Source organism: Amphibalanus amphitrite, unplaced genomic scaffold (genome assembly GCF_019059575.1).
Source record: "Amphibalanus amphitrite isolate SeventyFive unplaced genomic scaffold, NRLGWU_Aamphi_draft 000111F_arrow, whole genome shotgun sequence".
NCBI lineage: Eukaryota > Metazoa > Arthropoda > Thecostraca > Balanomorpha > Balanidae > Amphibalanus > Amphibalanus amphitrite.
Window position 1 is genome coordinate 863,967 of NW_024881606.1, and position 12,203 is coordinate 876,169.

Sequence of the window (12,203 nt, forward strand, 5' to 3'; positions counted from 1 at the left end):
GGCCCGGGTGTGGGGTGGAGAGGGACGGGGGCCACTCGGCCGACCGGATCCCACTGGATTACCAGGTAATCAGACTCCCGCTGGAGGAGGCATAAGTTTTCCGAGCTAACTTCACCTCGTTCCCAGCGAGGAGCTCTTTGGTCATCTGAGCACATAAAATTTACAAAACAGCTGAAGGTCAAACTCAACTACGCCGCCACTGGTAGTTTTACCAGCAAAGGTTTCAGAAACATCGTCAACTTCCGACAACAGCAAGAATCTATCGTAATTCGACATCCGCTCTCCTTTCTACGCAATGGCCGTGGGAAGATGAACAGCCCCCTAGCGAGAAACTCGGGCTGAGTTATCGGCGGGAGCAGCCCGACCTGCATATGAAAATGGCCCACAGGACGGCTCAGTGAGTGACGGCAGCGCCCCACGCCATCGCCACAGGTGCCGAGAGAGAAAGGTCGTACTGAAAGGTAGATGGCGTTCAGCTGAGCTGAGCTGGTGTACAGGCGAAGGGATAGAATTAATTGCCTTATTGTCTGATTATCAAACAATGCATGCAACACCGTGGTCGGAAATAAAAACGCGAACGCATATGCGTTCACCTTCTATTCGGACGCGCACCTAAATCAGCATTTACTTGAGCTTTAGGTATGACGTTTGGTGTCGGTTTTGTTACGTTTTACTAAACCCGAGCAACTAACTTAAGATCACCGTCTTATCCCATACCAGCTCCAATTATCTTCGAACCATCTTATCATCATATAGACCAGCGGTCGGCAGGTCCTCCGGGGTCGTGCCCCCTTTTTTGGCGCCAGGCAGCGCCATTACCCCACCTGCCAGACCCCATTGGTGATATAACCAAAGTTACTGAAATTCCATACTTTTCCGCGACTCTTTGGGTACCATATCTGCGAGAAACCACAGGTCTCCCCCCCCCCCCTGCGGTTTCTCGCAAATATCTCAAAAACGTTGAGCGGCAACATTTTGTCATATTTTGTCATACATGTTCTCTGCACATGTTGTGAAAATTTCAGACCAAAGTCGCTAAAAGTCAGGTCACCAGATCACGTCAAGTGACCTCACCTCAGTAAAGACTGTAACGCCTGTCGTAGCTACACAGAGTGACAGATCTCTTTCAAACTTTCAGGAATTGATAAAGGCAATAGCATGTACAAAATTTGTATCTCGGAGATTTAATGTCGGTGACCAAAGGTCAGCTCACTTTCACGCCCTCTCTCGTTATCAATGGGAGAGGTCGCAAAGTCAATGGTAGAAATTGAAAGACGCCTCTTTTGGACGAGTGTCATTCCTAACACTGTGAAGCACTGAATCACAAGTAAACATGACCAGTGAACCGGAAAACTGCACCCGTAACCCCGCTGTATGTCCCTGAGGTCATTTCAGGTCGTGAACGGTATCTAATAGTTTTTCGCTAATAACTTTTGATAAAGGCATGCCAGAGCGATGAAAATGCCTTAGATGTGTTAAGCTCGACGACACGGATCACCTGATGTGCAACAAGACCTTCGATGCTTCTCGACGGGAGGAGCACCATGCTGATAAATGTGATCTCTGGCAAGTTCTGAGTGAAACGCTATTGAAGAAAAACTATCAGCAGACAACGTACATTTTAGCAGTTTTGTCTCCCGCAGGCTAAATCGTTATGCTTAGGTTAAATCTGAGGGCGTCATCAGAAAGAACGTTAGGAGAGCTATCGAATGCGTTTTTCCGCAGCGCTGTAGCTCTATTCTTTCTTGAGCTATAGGCCAGTTTGTCGAAAATTGTCAAAGGTTGGCCTGGAAATTGGCGAAATTTTACGTTCGATGACCTCTGGTGAGCTGACCTTTGACTTGACCTAAAAAGTGACCTAGTTTTCCTTCATCATTTCTTACTCTCTTTCGAACGCCGACTACGGCGTTTTGCTAGTGGCCCAGGAGCCAAGTTAGTAGGGGGTGTTCAACCTCCACCTCCAGCAGGGCGTGGATACCCAGGAGCCCCATCGGGGCGCGGGTTAACCCCCATACGCATAGGGGTAGCGGGTATTTTTCGGAAATAGATCACGTTAAAAGGGTCGGATCACGAAAAACTGTACCCTCGAGCCAATCATTTTTATCTGTCCTGAAAATGGCATGACCTTAACCCGAATAACCGTTGCTTTGTGAGATCTTTCTTGAGATCATGGCAGGCCACTAAATCTCACTTCAAGAAGTTACAGCAAGAGCCGATTTACTCGGGACTTGTCATTGACCTCTGGAAGGTCACCAAAGGACCAAGGACCTTTAAATTGGGTAGCAGCGGCTGCCTTTCTTCACGGGCAGCACGCTCAATTTTTCTGCAAAGCTCCAGCTCAGAAGCCGAGATGCTCGGGTCAGGGTGCAATGGACAACTCCTCTCCCTTGCGTTAGTGACTGTGAAAACGTCAATGGGCGAGCGCCGGTTACTTACTGACAGTTACTTTTGCGCGACTGTACGGAATGGTGAGCAGCTAATGAAAATTTGCATGCGCCAGATAATCAGTTCATGCTTTGTGTGTTTGCCCTCGACTAATCTTTGAATCCTGGAGCACAACAGTTGCGATGTCTGTCCCAGCAAGGGAGCCATTAATTCTAAAAAAGATGAGGCTTTCTCAGAGGCCCTCATTACCCCCCGCCGAAGGGCGCCATTACCCCCAAAGGGGGCATGCCCCACCATTTGCCAACCCCTGATATAGACCAAGTTTAGATAAACTGTTACGTCAATACATAGGAAAAGTTCGCTCCCAGCGGCCCCTTTACCCTACAGGCTGCACAAAGAACCTGCCCGCCACCTAGCAGCAGCTCCAGACACTGCTAGTAAAGCGGTTTTACTGTAGGTGGCAGCAGCTGTCTGCGGCTGGTGCTGCGGACTACCTCGCCAGACACCAAAAGACCTACTCCGAATGCTTGTGGTAAGACACAGCCTTGGGCCTTTTCCTGTGGAGAAATCCAAGCCACTTAGTGGAACTGGGATCAAATCACCTCATCCAACGACCTCCCTCAGGCGTCCACTTACAACCACCGCCCTAAACGCTCGAACTTCGTCCAACTCCCATCTCTACAGGGCAGGCCCCGTCTCAATGCCCGCCTTCGCACTCACCCCACGCCGGCGGCGCGCACTTTCCACAAAAGCCACAACCTTGCAGGGTCGCTGCCAGGGGTCAGGCCGCGCGGCGAGGTCGGCGCAGCTGACACCATTTCGGCGCACGCGTGCGCCGCTCGTGCTCTAATGGTACCCGGTCAGATCGGTAATTGCGCTTGGCGATCGTGCCCGTAATGAGCGCCAGAGGGTCGCTCCGGTACCGACGTCGACCGCCCGAGGGTCAGCCGTCGAAGGTTCCGAGCGCCGCGGTCTGACCAGCCGTGCGGTGCGTAAGATTACCGAGATTGGACCCGGGGACGTTAGAGATCCGGCCAGATCCCCGGGAGATCCATGCCGCGATCCACGAGCTCACACTGACCCAGATAAGGTGTTTATTTTGAAGCTCGGACGCCGTTTGGATCGTTTGTTGATCGAGAGATAGGTAAAGAGACGGACAGAGACGAAAATAGGCCCCTACGGGCCAGATAATCGGCTTAGAGATCAGATTAGGAAAGGAACAAGAAAGGGGAAGGGTCGAGTGGCATGGAGCAGGACCGAGTATCTTTATTGAAAGAAAATGGACAGGGTCGAAAATATGGCAGCGTTGAGTTACTCGGGAGATTTTGTACAGTGAACTACGCCGGTATTTAGAGGATAGTTATTTATAGGAGGTGGGAAGGCACACGGAAAAATACGGTCACTATGGAGAGAAAAGCTTCCATCAAATAGGTATAGGGTTACGTTTTCTCTTTAACGATAAAAAATTCGTCTCTTTAAACTTACCGGCGTTGTAACTTGACAGCTCTTTTTATAAACTGCAATTTAAAACACTATGAACAGTGAAAACTATTGGGTGATTAACCAAAATCAATATATCGCTGCCATCCCGAGCGTCTGACCAATGACCAAACCAAGTCCTTGCGCATCACATCCGCTTCCTCAATTTTATCGGCCACGAGGGAGCGAATCGATACACGACTGAAGGATGGATAATGGATATGGCTCACACCACGGGCGAAGAACGTAGGTACAGAGGTGAACACAGGGTACAACGCGAGGTCAGCGCAATTCGGGATCGCATAGAGCTCACGACTTTCATGTTTATATGTAGCCTCCAACTGTGAAATATTTCGGGACTTGTTAACGATCCAGGAAGTCATGAGACGCCAGACAGAATAGTGTAGGCATAACAATGAGCGTTCAAGGTCCAATTATGAACTCTCGATGTTAGCCACTTTCAATCTTTAGCATGTTGGTTCCTTTAACCGTCTAGTGTCTTTGCTTACATCTGATTTAAGAGACAGGATGCCACGCACTGCCGCGAGAGCCGGTAAAAGCGTGCCAGCCGAGTCACTGGCCTCTCATCAGCATACGGTGCCCACCGCAGCACAACATCGCCACCGTCGAGGGCGTGACCTTGGCTGGAACGTGACCTCGATATCCGGGTCACCGGCGCTGGGTCAGCTGAGTAGTGGAGTGGGGGGGGGGGGGGTGAGTGTGATAGTGAGTAATGACATTCTAGTCCAGATCACGTCGCATGGTGATCAAACCACGACGTCAAGTGAAATCAGATGTCTAGTCGAAGTCAAATGTCTAGACGGTTGATCCGGACATCAGATATGCTTATTGAAATAAAACCTTGAACTTATATTCGTATTGCAGACCAATAATCACCATCCCTTCTCCGATCTTGTTTACGGTTGCCCCGGTGAAACGGAACCCGGGCCGCGTCGTTCTGTGGTCCGTCTCTGCCACATTCCGACCACAAGGTGGCCCTGTCCGCCGCAGCAGTGCGGATGTCACTTCGAGGTCGGACGCCGCACAAGACCGATGTGTATGTAGGTGCGCTCTTGCCTCTTACCATAACATCCGCGGCAATATGCGTATTGGTATAAAAAAGCACACCAACTTAATAATTTACAGCAATTACTGAGCTTACGAAGACGTCAATCCTGCCAAACCTCAAATGAAGCGGAGACTTCAGTTTACCGATTGATGACAGATGGGTAGGTAACCAGCATACTATAAGTGCGACGGTAAGTAAAGACTGGACCAATGATTAGTACCCAGCCATGGAGGATAAGCCGAGAGTCCGTTTTACTAGCTCATTTTGATTTCACCTGACAGGGGAGGTAATCTGCTTTCTCGAGGCAACGTCATCAATAACCATCAATATGTACGAAACTTCGAAGTTGATGGACGATATAATAATGGGCCGGAAGTTTCTAAATAGATCCGAGCTGGCTACAGTTGGAATGACTAAACGTTGACAAGCACGTTTGTAACCATACGGCATACGGGTTATCCGTGCTGTGGAATATGCTTGAATTGCTTGAGGTATGTATCACCTACAATTTTACGCACTCCGTCAAGGCCTCGATGATCAGCCCATAATTATTTTCAGATGCATCGACCACCACTCTAGACCCCGTGATCATCAAATCACGAACCGATCGGGTCACGGCGTCGTGACGGTGAGGCTTTCGTGACCGTTCGTGACATTCTCACGGGGATCGATTTCGCGGGCGTACGTCACGGTTTTGCTCATTATGCGAGCGCGGTCGCTGGTGCCGGAAACAGCGTGCCGAACAGGCGGAACGAGAGGCGGGTGCGTTGCGATCTCACGTTCCCCGAGCTGGGGACTGTCACTCACGAGAGGGGCCATATAGTGTGGAGAGTGGCGAGCGGGGAGGCGGAGTAAAACGGCATGCTGGTTTATTGTTCCAGAAGGAATTGCACGTACCCACTCACTGCTCATAACATGATATAATAGTTTGTCAACAGCCTTTATCGTCCTGCTGTCCCACCATGCCATCCGATTGATTCTGCCCATCATCTAGGTCAATCAGCCCGATATTTGATTTCTCTCCAGCGTTATTTGGCTCGCGCGGCGGGTCAAGGTCCCCATAACGACCATATGGCTGTGGCGCTGAGGCCAACAACCCACCATCCAACAACAAGCCCCAGCTGTATACGCGGCCGGCGCACTGTGTAATTTCACACACACGGACCCACCAAATACTCATCACTAACCGCCAGCAATCAGAGTTTTACGACGCCTAATGGCTATGACTGGCAAGAGATGGTAATATGACGGAGACGGCCCTGCAATTCAGCATTTAACTACACTTTCTTCGCGCGCCAGAGCCCGTGGCGGCCAGGAAAATGCTGGACGACCATGGCAGCGGGCAAGGTAAATTTACTACTAGCAGGGTCCATAAGGAAGGTAAGGCAGACGCTCTGGGGTGGGTGGTCCCATCAGCCGGGGCACCTCAGCCACGTGATCCTCTCCAAACTATGGTGTCACATCGCACTGATTGATACTGGGGCTTTATATGACTTCTACATATTGCAAGCCAAATACAAAACTCGACAAATATGTCTGTACGTGACGGTAAATATACCAAAAGTGTGCGAACAAATAGACAGTGACAGCTGAGGTCTGAACAGCTCGCTGCACTAATCCAGATCATCACCTGCGTCCAATAAAATGTCCCTGTTGGGCCCCTTTTAGGCGCCAGTCGTCCGGCACTCAGCCGTCGATAAAACTGGATAAACAGTACCATTTGCAAGTGATGTTGACTTTTGATAGACGCGAGCGTTATCCAACGCGAGTGATATCATGACTCCTACAAATTTAACCTCGGCATACGTTCGAGCACGGTGGAATCGTCAAGCTTCCTAGCGAGAAAAATAACACTTCTTTTGACGTTAGACCGTATATGGGATGGGCCATATCAGACAGCATTTTTGTGAGTATTTGTCCTAGTGCGTGGGCATGGCGATCTGGAGCAACTCCCACTTCCACCTGCTCGGCACGTGATCGGTGCCAGTGGCGGTCACATGACCCACCCCTGGCCAGCTCCATGTCCGGACGCCCCGAGCACGTGACGCGCGCCGCGGACCGCTACTCGTTTCGTTTTTATCCCCCGTGCCCCGGCGGCGACGAATGCGTCTCATGAGCGTCTGTTTCTGATCGCGTGGCGATCGCGACGCGACGCTGGCAGTTGCGGCCATTCTGACGACCTCAGAGTTCGACAGTCTATACAGCTGGGCCCTGGTGGGCGCAGAACAGGCGTAGGAGGGCTGACAAGGCTGGTCACGATAAAACGTCATCGCGCGATTAAGTAGTAGGATTGAGGCGGATGTTCGAGATAGGTAGCAGATCATTGTGATACTTTTTGCAGAGGTCGATGATAATGTCAGATAGTTCGGTTGTGCACCGAGACTGTGTCCTGAACTGTATTGCTTTGCGTCAATCTCCATACCTACAGGCATTCATTTTAATAACTTTATGACTATGAATCCCGTTCAGATACAAGCAGCAGTGCAGGGCTTCCCGTGAGGAAATTCTTCCCCTGCAGCACCCGGGTCCGGAGTCAGGTCAATGCGTGCTCGTCATCTCAGTTAACGATCATCACCCAGCCTATCAACCAAACAAAAACCAGGCCCGACAATCGCATTACATTCCCGATCCCCATCTGTTTTCTCAAACTATCATTGTCGAGTCGAGGCACGCGGCATCTTCAATTGTCTATCGTATTGCCTCTAAACAGCGTCAACCGGCACGGTGCGGGCGCACATCGCGACTCCGGCGCCCGTAAACCGCGCTTTCCCTCACGGCACGGCTCGTCCTAGGCCACTGGTCGGCGATCCGGCGCGCACAGATGGGCGTGAGAGTTCGAATTGACCCCCGCCTCGGCTCATCTTCGGCGCTCATGCCGTGACCTGGCCAATCAAACGGCTCCGGCCGGCCGACTGACGTTTCTCATTTCGACCGGGTCGGGGCGGGGTGAGTGCTGAGTCGTTTCTGGGCCTCCTGAGGGTCACCCTCGTGTCACCTCGGGGTGAGCTCGGGGTGAGCTCGGGGTCAGCTCGGGTCGGCCCCGGGGCGTCGGCAGCAGTCCGTCGGGTGAAGTCCCAGGCCGTGCCCACTGGTGACCCGGCCGTATTGTTTCAGTTCTATCCGGGTCACCGTGCCGTAACCGACGCCGACCTGGCCGTCACAAAAAGCGGGCCAGCCTGACGCACCGTGGAACAACCAGCTTCGACTGACTTCAACTGGCTTTCTCACGGTGGTGGGTGTGCGTCGAGTCTTCAAATCAGTGAGGCGCCCTGGCGGGCCTCCTAAAAGGTCACATGACCTGACATCAGGAGGATGTAATTGCTGGCACCCTCTTACTCTGAAGGCCATTTCGGCCGGATTTTACACCGCGGATCCTCGGATGGTAATGTCCTGTTTGAGATTGAGTGCAAACTGCCATTGTTTTCTTATGAATGCAGAGCACACGATTGCAGATAGGTAATTGTATGTAATTACCGGTGAGCACTGAGTAGCAACCCTGCTAGTGAGTGAATAACACCTAACAATGCTCTACTTATTAGCCAAAATAAACACTAAAGCAAAATCATATAATTCAACACCGGCTCACAGAGAAAATTAGTGAGCTCTTTAGACTGAGGATTCGTTGGCACGAAGCGCTGACATTGACGCATTCAAAAGAGAGGTCTCGTGATTGTTCTTATTCATGGAAGAGCCGTTCACGGTGATGGTCAGATGTAAACCGCACTGAAGTGGAACGAGTGTCGCAAATTTGTTACGAATTCTGTCGTAATTATTACGAACAGAACGGGGTATAATGGGTGGTAACTTGCCTTCTCTCAGATAAACTACTTAATGAGGGTGTCCGGTTGGAAAGGCCCACGAGCAGACAGAATTCGGCACTGCGGTGATGGCAGATTTACGTACAGACGCTAAACACAGGGCAGCCGAGAGGAGAGTAATGACCGGGAAGCAGGGAAAGAAGTGGGAGTGACGTCTGGAAAGGAGTAGGATGTGAAGTTGGGAGAAAGGATACAGGAAGAAGAGGGGATGACCTTGGTGATGTAACCAGACATGGGGTTACGCGAGGCTCTTAGGACGGGCGCAGGCCGCGAGATGAAAATGGCCTCTTATCTCAATTACTGCCCGATCGCTCACGACGGCCCGTGCCACTTGTAAGACGATAATTGCCCCACATCAGAATAATTACAGATCTTTTTCGCATTATGATAATTACGCTCTGTGAGGTAGGTGCCCCCAGTATATAGAGAAATAAATTATCCAGCTAAAAATACAGTAACTCATCAACAAAACGTTCCGTCATATATAAAAGGGTCAAGTCAGAATACCCCAGCAACTGAACCTTGGCGTTGTCTGGTTTCACACCAGTCAGTAAATTTAAATTTCCAAACAAATTATTTCAATAACCAAGAAGAAGGATGACTAAGGTGGATGATGTTACTATCGTACAGCACTACAACTGTTTGTACAGCGTAAAGGCGATCTGTCCCGCCCAAAGCGAAGGAACGCTCCTATTATGGCCCAAGAAAGCGAGTCAGCGCTGCCGGCCTATAAGCCACCGGAACTTATCTATATTTGTATAAACTTTTCGAGCGATTCTTCGTGGAATGAAGTCCTAAATACTATCACCCCCGCTAGTTTCATATCACGTCTACCTCGACCGCTTTTCATCGTCCCCTTTCGAATTCCCGCGGGCATAACATGCCTCGTGCAGCACACGAAAGACAGACAACAAATCAGAGAGTGGCATCCCTGAGACCATTGACGGTGATCAAAGAAGGGACGACAATCCCATGTAATCCCATCGAGAACTGACCTTTTCTGGGCGGTGCTGACGGCGTCTTCTTCAACGAGTGCTCCTGCTTCCTGATCGACTCCATCAGCCGCTCGTGCGTTGAGATCTTGCGCGGGGACATGGGTGCACTGCTGATCTTCCTCTCGCTGACCTGAGGTCACAAAGGGAGCAAAAAGATCAGTATGTGACACAGGGCATGTCAGGATAGCGGAGAGCATTCTCAGCGTGAAGATAAGGAAGATAAGTTGATTTTTCAACTTAACTTAGATCCACTAGTCTCGAGCGAACAATCATTTTTATTATCAATTCAATATGTTTTGAGACGGCCATCAGGGTTTCAACAGATTCTTGCTAGTCAGGAGAAACCCCGGGCGACCTCAGGTCACCAGTGGCGGACTGCCGCTGCCTATAATGCGACCTGTGCCGCCGGAGCCGCCGCCCTGACCCAGTTGTCACCACACCAGCCGCCAAAGGTCAGACCACACCGTCCACAGCGACCCTACTGGAATACGCACCGCCGCCAGGTTCGCTGGAACTTCCAGGAGCCACTTACACCTCCATAGAAACGCCACTAGCCGCTTCCGACTGAGCCCGTCGCGCGTCACTAGATATTGAGCTGGCGCCACGCGCCACTCGCGCCGCAAAAAGGCGGGAAGAACGGCGTGTGCCAGATCGTGACAAACGTGTCATGACGGGGGCACGTGCACATCGGTGAGGTCCGTAATCGAAGACGAAGGAGAGAGCAGCTCGAGGGGTGGAATGAATCGCACGGGAAAGCGCGTGTCGGAGGTCCACCGGCCTCCCCGATGAAGGGTGGCGAAAGGAGTGATACGACACCCCGACATGCACCTCAATAGCGGGTCCCCGCACCAGTATGGGTGTGTATCACGCGATGGGGCTTATGTTACAATATAGCGGGACTGAGAATCGGCCCACGGCCTGAGACAGCGGTCGCCTACCGAATATTACATGGTCAGGGTCATATCATAGTCGCAGAACTAATTTGGGTTTATTTCTGAAAGCTTGGTCAACGCGGCGTCTTACCAAACAGCTCGTATCTTAACCTCACAGATCTTATATGGTTCACATTTATGGGCAGCTCCTGACTCTTGTACCCTGTTTGTTCAGACGCTCTCGCTCTTAACAAAAACGACGTAACAGCCTGCCAACAGCAGCTCTGGACAGAGTGACGGCCACCAGTCGCTAACCGGACCCCAATAAACCCAACTGCCTCCACTTACCCGGCGCCGTAAACGCATAAACGTGTTCCACCTTATCGGCCCGCCGACTACTGGGTAACGCGCAAATTGATGATTTACAACCAGAAACCCCCGATAGGCGCGCTGCCACCCCCCGCAGCGCGGCGCCAAAACCAGGCATTATCCGCGCTATCAGATCAGAGTCCGCAAACGGCTCGCCACAACCGGGCGGCGCGGCGTACCGGCCCGACCCAGATCTGGAGATGTCGCGTCGAGCGGAGCGACCTGACTGGGTGGAAGGAGGAACCGGTCAGGTCAGACCGTCCGCCGTACCGGCACCCACGCGCGCCACCAACCGGGGTGCGTTCTGAGTCTGACCCCTCCCCCTCCTGAGTTGCGGTTGGTTTGTCCCGACCGTTCACCGGTTTTCGTCGTGACGTCGGGAAGCGGTCGCGTCGCGATATTTAGGATGAGAGATCCTCCGCGACAATTTGGAATAAATCAGATGGGTACAGAACGCTCAAGTTACTGAGCTCCGCTCGTCAGGATTGACGCAACCCACCAGTTACGTGAGTTTCCTTAGGTGGAGTCCACCAATTTAAGCGATAGTTTTTGTCACTTGATTCACCAGAAGACATGTTTGCGGGTGAGCCCCATTCAGTAACGACCGCTTTAGTTCGAGTTTCGTTGTGCCGTATTTTTTCACCCAGCAAAGGCTCTCAGTTATTGCAAGTTTCTGCAGTTGTTAGAAGCAGCAACGATACTAAAACGTCATGCATACGATTTTTTCCTGGGACATTTGTAAAACCTTATGGTTAGATACCACACCACATGACACCGGAAGTCCGCCGCTTCACAGCTGCTTTCCCATGTCGTTTCAATGGCATTCAATCAAGTCAATTTCTCCGGAAGTTCGGCACAGGAAGTCATGTACCGCTTCCGTCTTAACCTTCCAGGCGGTGGGGGGGGGGCATTTTTTGCCCCCCCCCCTTTAGTTTTTTCGATATATCTCGAGAACCACTGCGCCGATCGTCACCAAACTTTCAGTACCCTCCCGGAAGCAGCTAGCGCACATGGTGACCAAAAATTTTTCCAAAGGCTATGATAGGTTGGCCGCTAATGACGTCAGAGTGACGTCATTTTTGCCATTTTCGACCCAAAAAAAGGTTTCGCGGGAAGAGCTGTCAGGCCTACAGCTTTAGAGATACAGAAAAATGTTTCAGACATAAAAGGTGTGGAATCAAAAGGGCTACAAAACTGCTATTTCGCTTTTTCGAAT

At 51.2% G+C, this 12,203-nt stretch overlaps 1 protein-coding gene across 4 annotated transcripts in view; it reads right to left on the reverse strand.

Moving 5' to 3' along the window:
• The window catches only part of LOC122381004 (protein spire-like), a 99,972-nt gene that overhangs the window by 16,195 nt on the left and 71,574 nt on the right, over window positions 1-12,203 (reverse strand). For all 4 annotated transcript variants that reach the window (XM_043364667.1, XM_043364664.1, XM_043364663.1 and 1 more), the window contains one exon: window positions 9,747-9,876. In XM_043364667.1, the coding sequence (XP_043220602.1) occupies window positions 9,747-9,876 (130 nt within the window). The remainder of the gene's footprint in view (window positions 1-9,746; window positions 9,877-12,203) is intronic.